This window comes from Pipistrellus hanaki (assembly GCF_964339955.1).
Source record: "Pipistrellus hanaki genome assembly, chromosome: X".
Classification (NCBI taxonomy): domain Eukaryota; kingdom Metazoa; phylum Chordata; class Mammalia; order Chiroptera; family Vespertilionidae; genus Pipistrellus; species Pipistrellus hanaki.
In genome coordinates this window covers 77956428-77974611 of record NC_140524.1, presented here as the reverse complement: position 1 = coordinate 77974611, position 18184 = coordinate 77956428, and the positions used below count along the sequence as shown (strand labels likewise).

Genomic DNA, 18184 nt, shown 5'->3' with positions numbered 1-18184 from the left:
TAACTAGCACCTACATCATATTATTTTGAAAATTGTCTGTATATTCACCACCCCAAGTAATACAATATACAGATGATATGTTATAGAATTGTACTAGAGGCCAGGTGCATGAATTTGTGCACAAGTGGGATCCAGCTGGCCCATCCCAATAGGGACCCATTGGGCCAGGCTGGTGGAGGGGGATGGCCATGACTGGCTAGGGGGAGGGGCCGAAGGTGGTTGTCTGGTGGGCCCTGCCCCTGATTGAGGTGTTGGGGGCCAATTGGAGGCCAGGCTGGCCTGAGGGGGGCCGATTTGGGGTGGATCAGGCTGGTTAGCTGCCACAGTGCATGTCATAGCCACTGGTCATTCTGGTCATTCTGGTCATGCTGCCATTCCAGTTGCTTGGATTTTATATATATAGATACCTAAAGCCTGTATAATTTTATTAAGCAATGTCACTCTAATGCAACAAACTGATGAATCTCAGAGGGAAGGATGGGGCAGAAAGAAATTAACCAAAGAACAAATATGCATATATGCATAACCCATGGACACAGACAATAGTGTGGTGAATGTCTGGGCAGGTGGGAATGGAGAATAGGGCATCAATGGGGGGGGGAAAGAGGATATCTGTATACTTTCAATAATAAAAATCAATTTAAAAATAAAAAATAAGTTAATTTCTTGTCTTTTAGTTCCAATGTGGTTCATCATGAATTTAGAATTGATTGACTTTCTTTTTTTCTTGAAACTATGCTCTATTTTCGTGTGTGTGTGTGTGTGTGTGTGTGTGTGTGTGTGTGTGTGTTTTGTTTTTGTTTTGTCGGGGTTTTTTTGTATGTCATATAATTTTGGATTGTATATTGCACATTATAATATTAAATTTTGGAGTTTTTTTTTATTCTGTTACTTTTCTCCAATAATTATTATTGATTTTCATTATTATTTTGTTTTAGTGGATAATTTTCTTGGTATTGTTTGCACAGAAAATTCTGCTTTTGGGGCAGCAACTTTGGTCTCTCTTTCATATTAATATAAACTACTTTGAGCATCTTCTACACATTTGAACATTTTTATTGAATTTATTGGATGACATTAGTTAATAAAATTATGCAGGTTTCAGGTGCACAACTCTATAATACATCATCTTTATATTGCATCATGTGTTGCCCCCCCCAAATCAAGTCTTTTCCCATCACCATTTAACCCCCATTTACCCTCTCTTACTTCCCTTCACCCCTCTTCTACACACTGTTGATTCAGGGGCAATTTTTTATTTATTGACAAGAGGGAGGGAGGAAAGGAGGGAGGGAGAGAAAGAGAGAGAGAGAGAGAGAGAGAGAGAGAGAGAGAGAGAGAGAGAGAGATTATTATATGTGCCCTGACTGGGGATTGAACCTGCAACCTTAGTGTATCAGTATGACATTTTAACCAACTGAGCTATGTGGCCAGAGCTCAGGGATAGTTTTGACTTTTTAATTTACAGTATCCCTCCACTCAGCATTAAAGGTTTCCCAGCATCTCTTTTCTGGTCTTCCAGGCCAGAAATACTTGGGCTTTTCCACGTGTATCTTCACCACTACTGTGTGACACAGGAACTGTACTTTCCCCTTGCCTAAAAGCCATTCATATAGTTCCCTGTATTCCTTCCTCAGCCAACTGTGTACTCCCCACCAGAGCCTATCTGCTTCTCTTCACTCCCCAGTACCTCCTGGTAGTTCATTTTTTAATAATGTTCAAGTTTTATAGTTGTTTACTGTGGGTAGGGGCATATTAGACAGGGTCGTAGTTCATTATAAACAGAAGTGGAACTGAGAATTGATTTTTGATAATTTGAGATTGGAAGTTATTAACAAAACTGGTGGTTTGAATAGAAAGCAGAACATCTATCTGATAGAGATTATTTTCTCTGTATACTTTCAAGATTATAAAGGTGGAACAAAGTATCATTTTCAGTATTTTATGATTAAAAAGTTATTTTCCTAGAAATATGGTAACATAAAATCTTTCATTTCACAGATATTTATTTAGCTGTAGAAATATAATATTTTTTCTTTTGTGTTCAAGATTGTTCATCGTGATCTGAAACCTAGTAATATTTTATACATGGATGAATCAGCCAATGCGGAGTCTATTAGGATCTGTGATTTTGGGTTTGCAAAGCAACTTCGAGGAGAAAATGGGCTTCTACTAACTCCATGCTACACTGCAAACTTTGTAGCACCTGAGGTATTCATTAAAACTTCAATATTTGTTTTTCACTCTTTCCTTTAGTTGAATGCATATAATGGCATGTATATGTTATGGTTGGTAGTAAAATCTGAGTTATCCATTCTCAACAATAAAGCTATTTGAATCGGTGAATTCTTAGTATAAATATTCAGACTAGGAATTAGCATCTGAAACCAACTTAAACCAACTTGAATGTAATAATTAGACTTTTATTTTCCTGGATGATGTACTAGTTTAAGAATTTACCCTTTTACAAATGGAAGGGAAAGTAGAGATAACTCTACTTCAATATATTAAATGTTATAAATGAGGAAACTGAGGCTTAAAGTACCTAAATAACTTTTTCAAGACCCAGCACTCAGTAACAAAGTCAAGATAGGTTTTCAGATATTTGGGGTTGTGTTGAACATGAAGTAATTTATACTATTTAGCATTACACATAACATATAAAGGCAGTGCCGTCCCTGATTCTTTTTAGGATCTTTGAATTCTTGGAGAAAACAGCTTCACGTGGGTTTTAAAGTGGTCAAGTTTCTCTTGGCAAATAGCATTCATACATAGATCTTGGAGGGAAGAGTCAGGGAAGGTGAGGCTGCAGTGGTTCTGACAAAGGAGGCAAAAACATAAATGGGGTTAAGATAATCCATTCAGTAGTATTGGGAAAATTGAACAGATGTATGTGAAAAAATGAAACTGGACCACCTTTGTACACCATACTCAAGAATGAACTCAAAATAGATTAAACACTTAAATACAAATCGAGAAATCATAAAAATTCTAGAAGAAAATATAAGTTGTAAAATCTCAGACATTTCCTGTAGCAATATTTTTTTCTGATATTTCCCCTCGGGTATGGAAAACAAAAGGAAAAATTAAGAGATGGGACCAAATCAAACAAAAACATTTTTGCACAGCAAATGAAACCATCAACAAAATTAAAAGACAACTCACTGAATGGAAGAACATATTTGACACTGATAAGGGGTTAATATACAAAATTTATAAAGAACTTATAAAACAACACCAAAAAAAAAATCAAAGAATCGAATTAAAATTTGGGCAAAGGATCTGAATAGACACTTCTCCAAAGCAGACATACAGATGGCCAATAGACATGAAAAGATGCTTAATGTCACTAATCACCAGAGAGATACAAATTAAAACCACAATGAGATATCAGCTCACACTTGTTAGAATGGCTATCATCAATAAATCAAAAAACAAGTGCTGATGAGGATGTGGAGAAAAGGGAACACTCACGGATTGTTGGTGTGAATGCAGATTGATGAAACCCCTGTGTAAAGCCATGTGGAGTTAACTCAAAAAATTAAAAATGTAACTGTCTTATGACCCATTGATTCCACTTATGGGAATTTATCTGAAGAAATCTAAAACACAAATTTGAAGAAATATATGCACCCCTATGTTCACTGTAGCATCATTAACAATTCTAAGATTTGGGAGCAGCCCAACTGCCCATCAGTAGATGAATGAATAAAACAGCTATGGTATATTGACACAATAGAATACTATTGTACTTGGTCATTAAAAAAAAAAAAATCTTATCCTTTGTGACAGCATGGATAGACCTGGAGAGTATTATGCTAAGTGAAATAAGCCAGTCAGAGCAAGACAAATGCCATATTATTTCACTCACATGTGAAATTTGTTGAACAAAATAAGCTGAAATAGAACCAGACTGGTTAATACCAAGAACACGTTGACAGCTGTCAGATGGGAGGGTGGTTGAGAGGCTGTTAAGCAGAAAAGAAAAACTCACAAATACAGACAACAGTATGATAATTACCAGAGGGAAAGGGGTGAAGTGAGGTACAAAAGGATAAAGGGAGAAAAATGAAGATGGAAGGAGACTTGACTTGGATTGGAGATCTGACTTGTGGTGGTGAAACACAATGCAATATACAGATGATATACTGTAGAATTGTATACCTGAAACCTATATAAACTTATTAACCAATGTCACACCAATAAATTCAATAAAAATTTTAAAATGCTTTGAAAAGTTTTATTACCAAATGATGAAGCCTCTTGTAGCAATTAATGAATATACGTAAATTTTTATTAATGAGGTTTTCTGTTAGATTGTTCCTGAAATTTCAGACTTTTTTAAAAAATTACTATTTTTTTATTGCCTAAAGTTTTATATATGTTTCCTTTCCCCCCAACTGACTCTTCCCCCAGCCATTCCCACCCTGGGCAAGCCCCCACTACCCCAGTATCTATGTCCATTGTTTATACTAACATGCATGCATGCAAGTCCTTTGGTTGCTCTCTATCCCCCCTCTCCTGCCATTTGTCTCTAGATCAATCTATTCTTGTTCATCAAATTATGTTGATTATTATATCCCACATATGAGTGAAATCATGTGATATTTATCTTTCTCTGACTGGCTTATTTTGCTTAGACATAATGCTGTCCAGTTCCATCCATGCTGCTGCAAATGGTAAAAGTTCCTTCTTTTTAATAGCCATGGTAGATCTATACAATGGAATACTATGCCACTATTAAAAAGACATTTCAGACACAAAAAAATTAGTAATGATGTATAGGAAATGAATTATCTTTTAAACTTAAATTGGAAATATCCAAGTACCTATGCAGATATTTGAATATAGTTGCATTATGGGGGTATAAATTCATTACTTCATTATAGTGCCTAAAGAGTCATTTTTCTTTAACATATGATAACTAGAGGCCTGGTGCACAAAATTTGTGCACCAGGGGGATGGAGGAGGTCCCTCATCCCACCCTGCACCTTCTTCAATCCAGACCCCCTTGGGGGATGTCCAACTGCTGGTTTAGGCCCCATCCCAGGGATTAGGCCTAAACCATCAGTCAAACATCCCTCTCGTAATCCGGAACCACTGGCTCCTAACTACTCACCTGCCTGCCTTTCTTATTGCCCCTAGCCATTCTACTTGCCTGCCTGATTGTCCCTAATCACTTGCCTGCCTGCCTGAGCACCCCTAACTGCCTCTGTTTGCTGGCCTGATCTCCCCTTAACTGCCCCCATGCTGACCTAGTTGCCCCCTAACTGACTCCCTGCTGACCTGGTTGCTTTATAACTGCCCCCCTGTCAGCCTAGTCACCCTCTAACTGTACCCCTGCTGACCTCACCAGCCTCTAACTGCCCCCTTGTTGGCCTGGCCACCACCTAACTGCTCCCCTGCCAGCCTGGCCACCCTCTAATTGCCCTCTAGCCAGCCTGATAGCCCCCTAACTGCCCCCCTGTTGGCCTTATCACCCCTAACAGCCTCTGCCTCAGTCCCCACCACCATGACTTCCTCCAGAAGGAAGTTGGATGTCCAGAAGATGTCCAGTTGACCCGATATAATTAGCATATTATCCTTTTATTAATATAGATTAGTATGGATTATAGCCCTGGCTGGGTAGTTCAGTTGGTTAGAGCATCACCCCAATACACCAAGGTTGCTGGTTAAATCTCTGATCAGGGCACATATAAGAATCAACCAATGAATGCATAAATAAGCAGAACAACAAATCATTCTTTCTTTCTCTCCCTGTCTTTGCATCTCTCCCTCCCTCACCCTCCTCTCTCTCTTTCTCCCTCCCCCTTCCCTTTCTCTCTCTCTCATTCCATCCCTCTCTCTCTCCTACCCCACTCACTTTCTCTTTCTCTCTAAAATCGATAAATAGAAATTTTAAAATAAACTGATTACAATTTCAACTTAACAAGAAGTTAATATGTATTCACTTTTTATGTGTATTAATTCAATCAACTTCTTAAGATTTATATAGTAGATATGCTTTTCTACTATACCTATGTCACAAAAGTTAATATCTCTCTAAAATATTTTATTTTATAAATGTAAATCTGTAATAGTATTCAACTGATATTTAATGTCTCCTGATACATAAGAATAATCCTAAATTTAAGGAACTTAAATAAATTGGTTGGATGTTGTTACTGCAGCTCTTTATAAAAAAATGAGTATGAGTTTACTCTGCATTATTCTGCTCTAGGCTGGATGTTTTGCTCCAAATAAGAATTAAGTTTAACAAAAGGAATGAAAATCTATGGGATACCAAATGAGAAAAAAGGCAATGGCATTAAATACTTTACTTCTGACATCTATATTCTTGTATTTAACTTGATGAAAGTAGGAAAGTATTAAACACATGTTCTGCATTGTACTCTTTCATTCATCCCACTACCTTGCCTTGTTTTTTATGGCTATATATTCTTAATATATAGAGCTTTGTGACCCACTCTAGAGGAAAAGCGCACTGCTCCTCTTTGCCCATACAAAATGAGTTTAAGTGTGAGGTAAAGGTGTAAAACAAGGTTTCCTTGGTTGATGATAATTAGATTAAGCACTATCACGTCTCCTGTGCCCTTTTTCTCATTAACTAGGAAGGAAATGGGTGTGTGAAATCAATATAGCTGACTCAATGAGTAACCCTCACCTATCCAGCAAGTTCCTGGCAGCAAATTGGAACAGTTAAAAAATACTCTACTATCCCTGACTGAGCATTGTCCTGGTACATCAAGGTTATAAGGCTGTGGGTTCAATCCCTGATCAGCACACATACAAGAATCAACCAATAAGTGGAACAACAAATTGATGCTTTTCTCTCTTTCTTTCTCTCTCTCTTTTTCTGTCTGTAAATAAATTAAAGTTTAAAAGGGGGTTTTAAAAATATTGTCATAAGGAAACCACAGAAAACATGATGGTGATGTCCGGAACCATAAGAATTTATGAGAAAAAGAAATGAAATAGATGATGGGGGGTGGGAAAGCCGGAGAGGTTTAAGTTTTACTAAAGGATGCCAACTTTGATTTACCATGCTATGAATGGTGTAACTGTACCTCATTATTTATTAAGGGCTTTTGTAGTCCCTATGTGCATTATTTACATAAGCCAATTATAGAAGTATTTGATAGCTTCTCCAGCTTATCAAGTTTGCACATATGTGTGTTCTTATAAATCCAATTTAAATAGAAAAAATATATATCTTGAACTTTAAGATAGTTGTTCATTATTCGTGTCTGGCAATTGTCAAAGCCAAACATTAATGTATTGAGCCTCTTATAAATGAAATGTTGAATCTAGTGCTTACACGGCCTACTGTTTCTGTTTTGTTCCCGTGCCTAAAGGTTGTAGCAGTGGACTTATTTTTCTGAATAAGAAAGCTTCATTTCATCTATTTTCTAACTAACTTTATTAACCTCATGGCGAGAACTCACATTAATACATAATGAATATATCGTTGATTTTTATTAACACTAGTGCTGAGAGCAAAAAACAGCTACCTAAATTATTGTATGAAAAGTTAATGAAACCATTTAGAATTTATCAAATGTTTATTTGTAATCCAGAAATATACTGATATTTTCAAGACATAAGCTTTGTATATAAAACAAATATTAATCTTTCTTTTATAAGATCATATATTATCTTACCATCTCCTATGTAGCACGGAGGCAGTTACAGATATAAGCACAAGCTCTAGAGTAATTATACCTCCTCCACTACTTACCAGTTTTGTGGTACTGGGCAAATTACTGAACATTTGCCTCAGTTTTTTTCATCTTCAAAACAGAAATAATATCTTCCTTAGAGAGTCAGTGTCAGGATTAAAGACAGTACTGTGTATAGCATGTGTTAAACTTTTTGTACATATTAATCTTAAATTTTGATGTCAGTATTTTTTTTCTAAGAGGAGAAGTGAAAATTAACATTTTACAAGGTTGTTTTTTGTATGATCCATGTTACTCACTTTATTAATAGCCGTTTATTCCATACTTGCTAATGGCAGAAGTTTTGCTTTTAACATTACATGAATCTATTTTTTTAAATAATCTGTTTTTAAATTGTGAACATTTGTAAGATTATTAGAAGCTCAACTTTCATTCAGATGAGATAAAGAAATTTATACTGGGTAATACCAGATAATTATTTCTTTCTCAGGTTCTTACGCAACAGGGATACGATGCTGCTTGTGATATTTGGAGTCTTGGAGTCCTTTTTTACACAATGTTGGCTGGGTAAGAAACTTTATATATTCAAAATAATTCACATCATTATTTGAATTTCACCTGTATATTTTCATCTAGAAAGAGGACAGATGAAAATAACCTTAATAAGTCTATTAACATTTCAAAATATTGTACACTAATGGCCCGGTGCATGAAATTCATGCGGGGATGGGGGTTCCTCAGTCTGACCTGCACCCTCTCCAATCTGGGATCCCTCTCACAATCCAAACCACTGGCTCTAAGCACTCACCTGCCTGCCTGATACCCCTAACTGCTCTCCCCTCCTGGCCTGATCCCCTTAACTGCCTAACTGCTCTCCCCTGCCAGCCTGATCCCCCAATGGCTCTCCCCTCCTTATCTGATCCTCCTAACTGCCTGTCTGCACTCTTCACCTGGACTGATCCCACTAACTGCCTACTGTATCTGTTCTCCCCTCCTGTCCTAAACCCCTTAACTGCCTATGTGCTCTCCCTTCCTCTATGTGCCTTCAGACCCTAGCGCAGGAGTTCTGAAAGCTTTTGGAGGCTGTGGAGCCAGGGACCGTCCTGACACCCCACCTCCAGGCTGGGCAGTGCTGCTGCGCAGGCTGCCATGGCCTGTCCTGATGCCCCCTCTGGGCTGGGTGGTGCCGAAGGCCTGCACACGCCTCCACCAGGGGGGCTGCCCTCTGTGGCAGCCTCATGTTCCCTGGTGCAAGTCCCTGCCCTCCAGCTCCTGTGCACACACAGCCTGGTTATGACTGTGACACTGTTAGGACCAATTAGCATGTTACCTCTCTATTATATAAATTATTTTCTTATAAAATTGAAAAAAACATAAAGATGTTTAATGAGGCAATATTCATATATATAATTTTAAAAGTTTTCAATTGATATTGAATTATTATTTAAGATATAATTTTATTTTTTTTAATCCTCACCTGAAGATAGTTTTCCATTGATTTTTAGAGATAATGGAAGAGAGAGGGAAAGACAGAGAAAAAAATCAATATGATCAATATGAGAGAAACAAATCGATTGGTTGCCTCTTGCACACGCCCCAACCAGGGCGGGGCTGGGAGGAGCCTGCAACCCAAGTAGGTGCCCTTGACCACAATCCTTATAGAAGGAACCCCCACTGAGCGAAACTGCCTACTGTTTGAATTGATTTTTTTAAAGTACTTGAATTCTGGCTCTCCTGCCACTAGAGATTTGATAGATTGAGCTTTATAACAAATCTAAATAGTAACAGAATGATAAATTACAGAAACACACAGTTATCTTCTCTTGAAAGGATAAAATCCTACTAAAAAAAAGTAATAAATGGATTATATTAATGTTAGTAATTTACAAGTCTTGTTTTACTCTTAATATTTTTATTTAGGAGTAAAATTTTATGGCTGTAAAAAAAGGCTGGATTTTTTTAAAAAATCATTCATAAGAATTTGAAGAATTATAATAAAATTATAATGTATTTAGGTTCAACTTTTCAAAGAAGGCATTTAGTATAATTAAAATATGCTTGATATAACAGAAGAGTTATACATATGAAATCTTCACACAATTATTTATTGGCTTGGTGATCATTATGTATATCAGTGTATTCTACATACTTTTATTATTTTTTTAGATTCTTTTTATTGATTTCAGAGAGGAAGATAGAGGGAGAGAGATAAAAAGCATCAAAGATGAGAGGGAAACATTGACTGATTGCCTCCTGCACATCCAACACTGAGATTCTAGCCCACAACCTGGGCATGTGCCCTAACCTGGAATTGAACCATGACCTCCTGGCTTATATGTTGAGCTCTACCACTGAACCATGATGGCTAGGCTTCACAGAATTTTAGATATATTATAAAATTTTGCAAAATATTTAGCTATATCCCAAAGTAAGTGCTAAAGTTATGAATAGCTATAGTTTTCACATGAAACAAGGGATACCATTTCTGGATTGCTGTTTCAAATATTTACTTTATGATTAAACAAAAAATGAATGTTAGTGTATATATGTGTGTTTAGTGTTATATCAACTTTAGTTATTACATGAGGAATTAAGACATTAACATGTGAAGACATATTTCTCATACTTTTTAACAGTAAGATTTTTCATTTCTAAATTTGAATACCAATTTTAGTTCCATCTGTTAAAATGGTACAAAACTGATCACTTTCTGTCATTCTATAATTATTTTTTAAACGATTTTAACTTTATACAAGGTATTTGTCTTCCTTTCCATGAATATTGACCCACATAATGATTTTAATGCTCTAGAAGGTTTTTTTGTTATACCGATATAAATATTTAACTAACATTTTTATGGACATTCATTAAAATTATTGTTAACCTGTTTTCACTGATAATATTTATAAAATGCTAATGAATAAATTTGAATCAATAAAATAAATTCATTTATATGATTATATAAAATTAAGTTTTTCATGGTAGGTATATTAGGTTTGCTGACTTATGCCTGGGAGAATACAAAATTTGTGTGTTTTATTACAGTCTGATTTTAAGACTAACTTTATATGAAGAGCCACATTTATTTTATTTTACATGGATTAAGTGTAAAAGTTTTTGATACAGACAAGATCCTTCATTTTATTAAATAATTAATTAGGATTAAATTCATTATTTGAAGTATCAAATTTGATGTGCACAATGAAGGGAATTGTTAAATAATGTTCTAATTTACTATAGTAAATATTTGCATGTAGTCTTATGCTCATCACTTTCAATTATATTTCATATGTATAGTAGGCCCTATGTTTATTAAAATCTATTTTATTAATAGTTATACTCCATTTGCTAATGGCCCCAATGATACTCCTGAAGAGATACTGCTGCGTATAGGCAATGGAAAGTTCTCTTTGAGTGGTGGAAACTGGGACAATATTTCAGATGGAGCAAAGGTATAAGTTATAAATATGTTTGTTATATTAATCTTAAATTGCTGAAATATTTAAGTTATAGTCCAATGTATATTTGCAGAATATATGGTGGTGTTATATGTCAGTGTTTATTTTTAATCTAATTCACTTGTATGTGTCCATTGAACAAAACAATGACTGACTTTCTCTTGGTTTTTTGGTTTTTTGCTCATACTTCTTCTTTGGGCAACATTCCTATTTTATTAGTTTATATATGTTCAGAGAATATAAAATAGTTTCAGTATTAACCAAAACTAAAAATGTAAATATACTGAAGAAAAAGGCATACTTAAGCCAATTAAAGTTGCTTTCTGAATGTAGTGTGTGTGTGCGTGTTGTTTTTTTTTTATGTCGTTTCTTCTTTAGTACAGATATTAACTAGTGATTATGTAGGTAATTTTTATAATGTTAAATATTCTTAGAGAATATATAAACTTTTTTATCAGTAGCATCTAGATATTTATTATTAATGGCTTAGAGATGTCCAATAAAAATATAATGTAAGCCACATATGGAATTTTAAATTTTCTAGTTAGTATACACATCCTGATTTCCTATGCAAGTGCAGAGTGAAAAATCATGAGTCCAAAGATTCACCCCTCAAAAAGTATAGTAATCTTAAAAGGTGCCAGAAAATTTTCATAAGGTAATTCTCATAAATCCACTGAATTAAAAATAAAAAACTTTTTATATAGTAAAAAATAAATAAATAAAAATAAAATATTTAATTAGCCACATTAAAAAAACAAAAAGAAAATGGTGAAATTAATTTAGTAACAATATATTTAACCTGGTGTAGTTAAAATATTTTACCATTTAATCAACATAAAAATTAGTGAACTATTTTACATTCTTTGTTCATTTTAAGTCTCTCAAAATTTTGTGTGCATTTTATTTCTACAGCTTATCTGAATTTATGGAGTACCCACATTTTAAAGGTGGCTTAATAGCCACATGTGTCTAGTGTCTGCTGTATTAGTGCAGTTTCAAAGTAACTGGTCTTATTTAATTTAAGGCGGGGGGAGGGGGGAAGGTCAACCCTTGACTACGGATTGTTACCTTTCTAATTTAAAAATTTTAAGTTTTAAAACAAAAGCCCAAAGGTTGTCAGCATGTGTATTATAAGGACTTGATGCTTTTAAGCTGCAATTGCAATAGAAAACATTTTAAGACAAAAGGAATTGCTTATGTTTAATATCTGCTAATAATAAAACCTAATTGTCTCAAGAACACTAGCTAATCTGTAGGGTATATTATGGAGTAAATCTCATGTCCTGATCATTGTAGAATGTTATTGCCAACAGAAAAACAGAGAAAGGATTGTGTTTGTATGTTAGCCATAATAACACAGGTGTGCTGTGTGGTGTGGTAGAAGGAGCACCTGTTTAGAAGTCAGAACTGAGTGCTACTTTTGATCTACTAACTACGGTAGCTGCTTCAGTTTTCTCATTTGCACAATGTGGAGACTAAATTCTCCCTGTAGTTCCTTCTAACTCCAAAATTCCATTTCTGTGCATTTTGGTTTATTTATAATTTGCCTTACTTCCCCTTGTAAAGTGATTGAAACTACTAGTATTATTCATGAACCATATGTATTTTCTAAGTCAGCCAGTTTGTGCATCACAAAATTACATATTCACAAGGAACGATTCTGATGTGTGTGTGTGTGTGTGTACACTGAGTGGCCAGATTATTATGATCTCTGAACTCATAATAATCTGGCCACTCAGTGTATACAGGATGGATGGATAGATAGATAGATAGATAGATAGATAGATAGATAGATAGATAGATCGAGGCCCAGTGCACGAAATTCGTGCATGAGTTGTGTGTCCCTCAGCCCAACCCTCATATACAGTATGTGCGTGTGACACACACACAACACACACACACTAGAAGCCTGGTACACGAAATTTATTCACAGGGTGTGTCCCTCTGCCCAGCCTGCACTCTCTCCAATCTGGGACCCCTCAAGGGATGTTTGACTGCCTGTTTAGGTCCAATCCTACCAGGCCTGCAGGGAAGGGCAGTTTGGGGGATCCAGGCCTGCAGGGGAGAGCAGAGAGCAATTGGGGGGACCAGCCCTGCAGGAAAAGGCAGATAGGGGTGACTAGGCTTACAGGGGAGAGCAAACAGGCTGGAAGGGGAGCAGTTAGATATCAATCAGGCTGGCAAGGAAGTGGTTAGGGGGTGATCAGGCTGGCAGGCAGAAATGGTTAGGGGCAATCAAGAAGGCAGGTAGGGGAGCAGTTGGGAGCCAGCAGTCCTGGATTGTGAGAGGGATATCCGACTGCCCATTTAGGCCCGATCCTGGTGGGCCTAAAGGGCAGTCAGACATCCCTTGAAGGGTCCCAGATTGGAGAGGGTCCGGCTGGGCTGAGGGACACCTGCTCTGTGCACGAATTTCGTGCACCGGGCCTCTAGTATACATATATTCATACATGAATTTGTGCATTGGTCCGGTCCAGCCAGCCTGGCCAGGTGGAGGGGACTTGGACAGTTGGCTGGCCAGCCTGCTGGTCGTACTTCTGGTGGAGGGGATAATTTGCATATTAGCCTTTTATTATATAGGCTATACACTGAGTGGCCAGATTATTATGCTTTCAGAGATCATAATAATCTGGCCACTCAGTATATATATGCCTCTTGCTTTCCTTTAAAAATATAACTGGCAACAGTTATTAAAATGATGAAATATACAGGAATTTATATGGCAATTGTGCTTATAGTTTTAGTTTTCTGTGGTATATGCTGTCGTATAATAACAATTGTTTTTATTAATTATAGTTCCTTACATGTTATTTTCCCCTTTGAATGCTTTTCTTTCTTTTGGTTAGTACCACCACCAGAAGCATACAGAAGATGCTTCTCCTTGCCTCATATCCATGCAGTTTATAAACTTGGTTTATTCAGTTAAACAGTGGGGCTCATAGTGGAAGCCATGTTAGCTTTGTGTACCTTATTGCTATAGTAGTTTCAGCTAATTCCACACATCCAAACCCAGGCTTAGAGAACATTGTAATTGATCCTTCCCTTTTGAAAACAAGGGGAGACAAGGAGAAGAATCTGGCAAAGTAAAAGTAGAAGATGCAAGAGAGAAACGAAAATTTCATTACTTCACTCCATATTAAAAATAAGCACAATAATACCTGATTAATTAGAAGACTATTCTATCTAAATTTTAGACTATTAAAAAAAAGTAATGTGTTACTTATTTCAAGTACATATACCCTCAGCCAACAAAGAAATGCCCAGTAGAAATTTTTATGTAATAATTAATTACTGGCTCTTCCCTTGCCTCCTTAAAAAAAAATAAAAGAAAGAAAGAAAAAAAGAAAAATTTCTACTTTTTATCTTACTGTGTACCCATGCCAACATTGTATGTGCTTTATTAGAGATATTATTACATTCTACCTTGTCATATATTCATTTGTGTACATTTTTAATCTCCTCACTTGGGTAGTTGTAAAGGTCATATTCATTTTTGTGTTTTCTTATCTTTTTAGTCATGAAAGATTTTTAGTTATTTTTAATTACAAAAGCAATTCATGGATATGTTCAGGTTGTAAAAAAACATTTACACAATACATATAAAATTAAAGTCTCCCCCAAGGAAACACTGTTTTTAGCAACATTAGAATTTTAATTTTATAATTTTATTGAACATTTTTAATGTTAACATTTTTGCCGGTGTCACTCACTTCCCTCATTTTTCCCACCTCCACCCACCTGTACCTCCCCTTTGGCCTTCACCAAACTATTGTTCATGTCCATAGAGTATGCATATATCTAAATTTTTTATTATTATTTAAAGTATTACATATGTCTCCTTTTCCCCTGATTTGCCCACCCCCCAGCCACTCCTTACCCTCAGGACAAGTCCCCACCACCCCAGTGTTTGTGTCCATTGCTTATGCTAATATGCATAGTTATTCTCCAGTTCCCCCTACCCTGCCTTCTCTCTGAGGTTGGACAGTCTGTTTACTGTTATCTTGTCTCTGGGTCTATTTTTGTTAATCAAATTATGTTGATCATTATATCCCATATATGAGTGAGATCATGTAATATATATAATTTCTCTGACTAGCTTATTTTGCTTACATAATGTTCTCCATGTCATTCCAAATGGTAAAGGTTCCTTCTTTTGTATAGCAGCTTAGTATTCCATCCTGTATATGTACCACAGTTTTCTAATCCACTCATCTGCTGCTGGGCACTTAGGGTGTTTCAAAATCGTAGCTATTGTAAATTGTGTCGCCATGAACATAGGTGTACATATATCCTTTCTGATTGGTGTTTCTAGTTCCTTGGGATAGTCCTAAAAGTGGGATTATTGGGTCAAATGGGAGTTCTATTTTTAATTTTTGAAGAAACTCCATACTGTCTTCCACAGTGGCTACACCAGTCTGCATACCCACTAACAGAGCACAAGGGTTCCTTTTTCTCTACATCATCTCCAGCACTTGTCCTTTGTTGATTTGTTGATGATAGCCATTATCACAGGTGTGAGATGGTAACTCATTGTTGTTTTGCTTTGCATCTCTTGGATGATTAGTGACTTTGAGCATGTTTGCATATGTCTATTGGCTTTCTGTATGAAAAGTGTCTATTTATGTCCTTTGCTCATTTTTTTATTGGATTGTTTATCTTCCTTTTGTTAATCTCTATATGAGTTCCCAGTAAATTTTGGAGATTAAACCCTTATCTAAAATAGCATTGGGAAATACTATATTCTCCCATGCAGTGGGCTTATTTGCTGTTTTGTTGATGGCTTCTTTTGATGTGCAGAAGCTTTGTAATTTGATGTAGTACTATTTGTTTACTTTCTCCTTAATTTCCATTGCCGTAGAAGCTGTATTGGTAACGAATTGGTACAACATATGTCTGATATTTTGTTGTCTGTGGATTCTTCTAAGATTTTTATGGTTTCTTGTCTTACATTTAAGTCCTTTAACCATTTTGAGTTTATTTTTGTGTATGTAAGTGGGTGGTCTACTTTAATTTTTTTTGCATGTATATGACCAAATTCCCCAACACCATTTATTGAAGAGACTCCATTGTATGCTCTGGCCTTCTTTGTCAAATATTAATTGAGCATAATGGCTTGGGTCAATTTCTGGGTTCTCTGTTCTGTTCCATTGGTCTATATGTCTGTTATTATGCTATTACAGGCAGTTTTTAGAAATGTGACTTTGTAATATAGTTTGATATCTGGTAGTATGATGCCTCCAACTTTGTTCTTCTACCAATTGTTGATTCTACCAATCCATGAACACAGTATGTCCTTCCTTTTGTTTATGTCTTTATCTATTTTTTTAATGCCCTCTAGTTTTCCTAGTACAGGCCTTTTATCTCTTTAGTTAAGTGTATCCCTAGGTATGTTAACTTTTTTTGTACAATGGTAAATGGGATTTTTTTTTTTTTAGTTTCGCTTTCTGTGAGTTTATTATCCTATACAATAAAAGGGTAATATGCAAATTGACCAAAAAGCAGAATGACTATTTGCTATGATATGCAATGACCACCAGGGGGCAGACGCTCAACACAGGAGCCGCCTCCTGGTCGGCAGTACACTCCCACAGGGGGAGCGCCACTCGTAGCCAGAAGCCCAGAAGTCTGGCTCATGCCTGGCAAGAGCAGTGATGGTGTCATCAATTGGACTTCCCCTGAGGGCTCCCAGACTGAGAGAGGGCACAGACCAGACTAAGAGACCTCCCACCCCCGAGTGCACAAAATCTCATGCATCAGGCCTCCAGTTGGTGTATAAAAAGCCATAGATTTCTGGGTGTTAATTTTATATCCTGTTACATTGGTGAATTTAGTTATTAAGCCTAGAAAATTTTTGATACAGTCTTTGGGGTTTTTTATGTATAATGTCATGTCATCTGTGAATAATGACAGTTTTACTTCTTCTTTGAATGTTTGGTAAAACACCCATATAAAACCATCTGGACCAGAGCTTTTGTTTGCTGGAATATTTTTTATTACTACTTCCATTTCTTTGGTAGTTATCGTTCTATTCAGGTGTGTGTGTGTGTGTGTGTGTGTGTGTGTGTGTGTGTGTGTTTTCTTTTTATTCTTCCTGATTGAGTTTTAGAAGCTTGCATTTTTTCTAAGCACATATCTATTTCATCTATATTTCCAATTTGTTGGAAAAGAGTTGTTCATAGTATTTTTTCATAATCCTTTTTATTCTTGTGGGGTCAGTTGTTAAATAACCTCTTTCATTTCTACTTTTGTTTATTTGGGTCCTCTCTCTTTGCTTCTTAGTGAGCCTGCTTAGAGGTTCATCAATCTTGTTTTTCCTTTCAAAGAACCAGTTTGTGGCTTAATTGATTTTTTTGTATTGTATGTTTGTTTATTTGTTTGTTTTTTTTATCTCTATGTTGTTTATTTTCTTTCTGATCTTTATTTTTTCCTTCCTTCCTCTTATGCTGGGCTTTTTTTTGTTGCTCTCTTTCTAACTCTGAGTTATAGGGTTAGATAATTTATTAACATTTCTTCTTTTCTTTTTTGAGGTAGGCTTGTAGAGCTATGAACTTCCCTCTCAGGACTGCTTTATTGTGTCCCATAGATTTTGGATTGTTGTGTTTTCATTGTCATTTGTTTCCAGGATGCTTGTAATTTCTTCTTTGATCTCTTTGGTAACCCAATCATTGTTTAATAACATGCTATTTAGCCTTCAAGTGTTTGATTTTTTTCATTGTTTTTATTGTTGTTGATTTCTAGTTTTATGCCATTATGGTCTGAGAAGATGCTTGTTATATTTCTATCTTGAATTTGAAGAGACTTTGCCTGTGTCCTAATATGTGATCTATCTTTAAAAATGTTCTGTATGCACTGGAGAAGAATGTATATTCTGTCGTTTTGGGGTGAAATCTTTTAAAGATGTCAATTAATTGCATCTGATCTAGTGAGTCATTTAGGATTTCTGTTTCTTTGCTGATTTTTTGTTTATATGATTTATCCAGTAATATCAGTGGGATATTAAAGTCCTCTACTATGACTGTATTTCTGTCGATCTCTCCCTTGATA

General features: G+C 35.8%; 1 protein-coding gene across 3 annotated transcripts in view; it reads left to right on the top strand.

Annotated features, from left to right (window-relative positions):
- Nucleotides 1-18184, top strand: part of RPS6KA6 (ribosomal protein S6 kinase A6) — a 165297-nt gene that overhangs the window by 126878 nt on the left and 20235 nt on the right. For all 3 annotated transcript variants that reach the window (XM_084869561.1, XM_084869563.1, XM_084869562.1), the window contains exons 18-20: nt 2050-2211; nt 8170-8246; nt 11014-11131. In XM_084869561.1, the coding sequence (XP_084725687.1) occupies nt 2050-2211; nt 8170-8246; nt 11014-11131 (357 nt within the window). The remainder of the gene's footprint in view (nt 1-2049; nt 2212-8169; nt 8247-11013; nt 11132-18184) is intronic.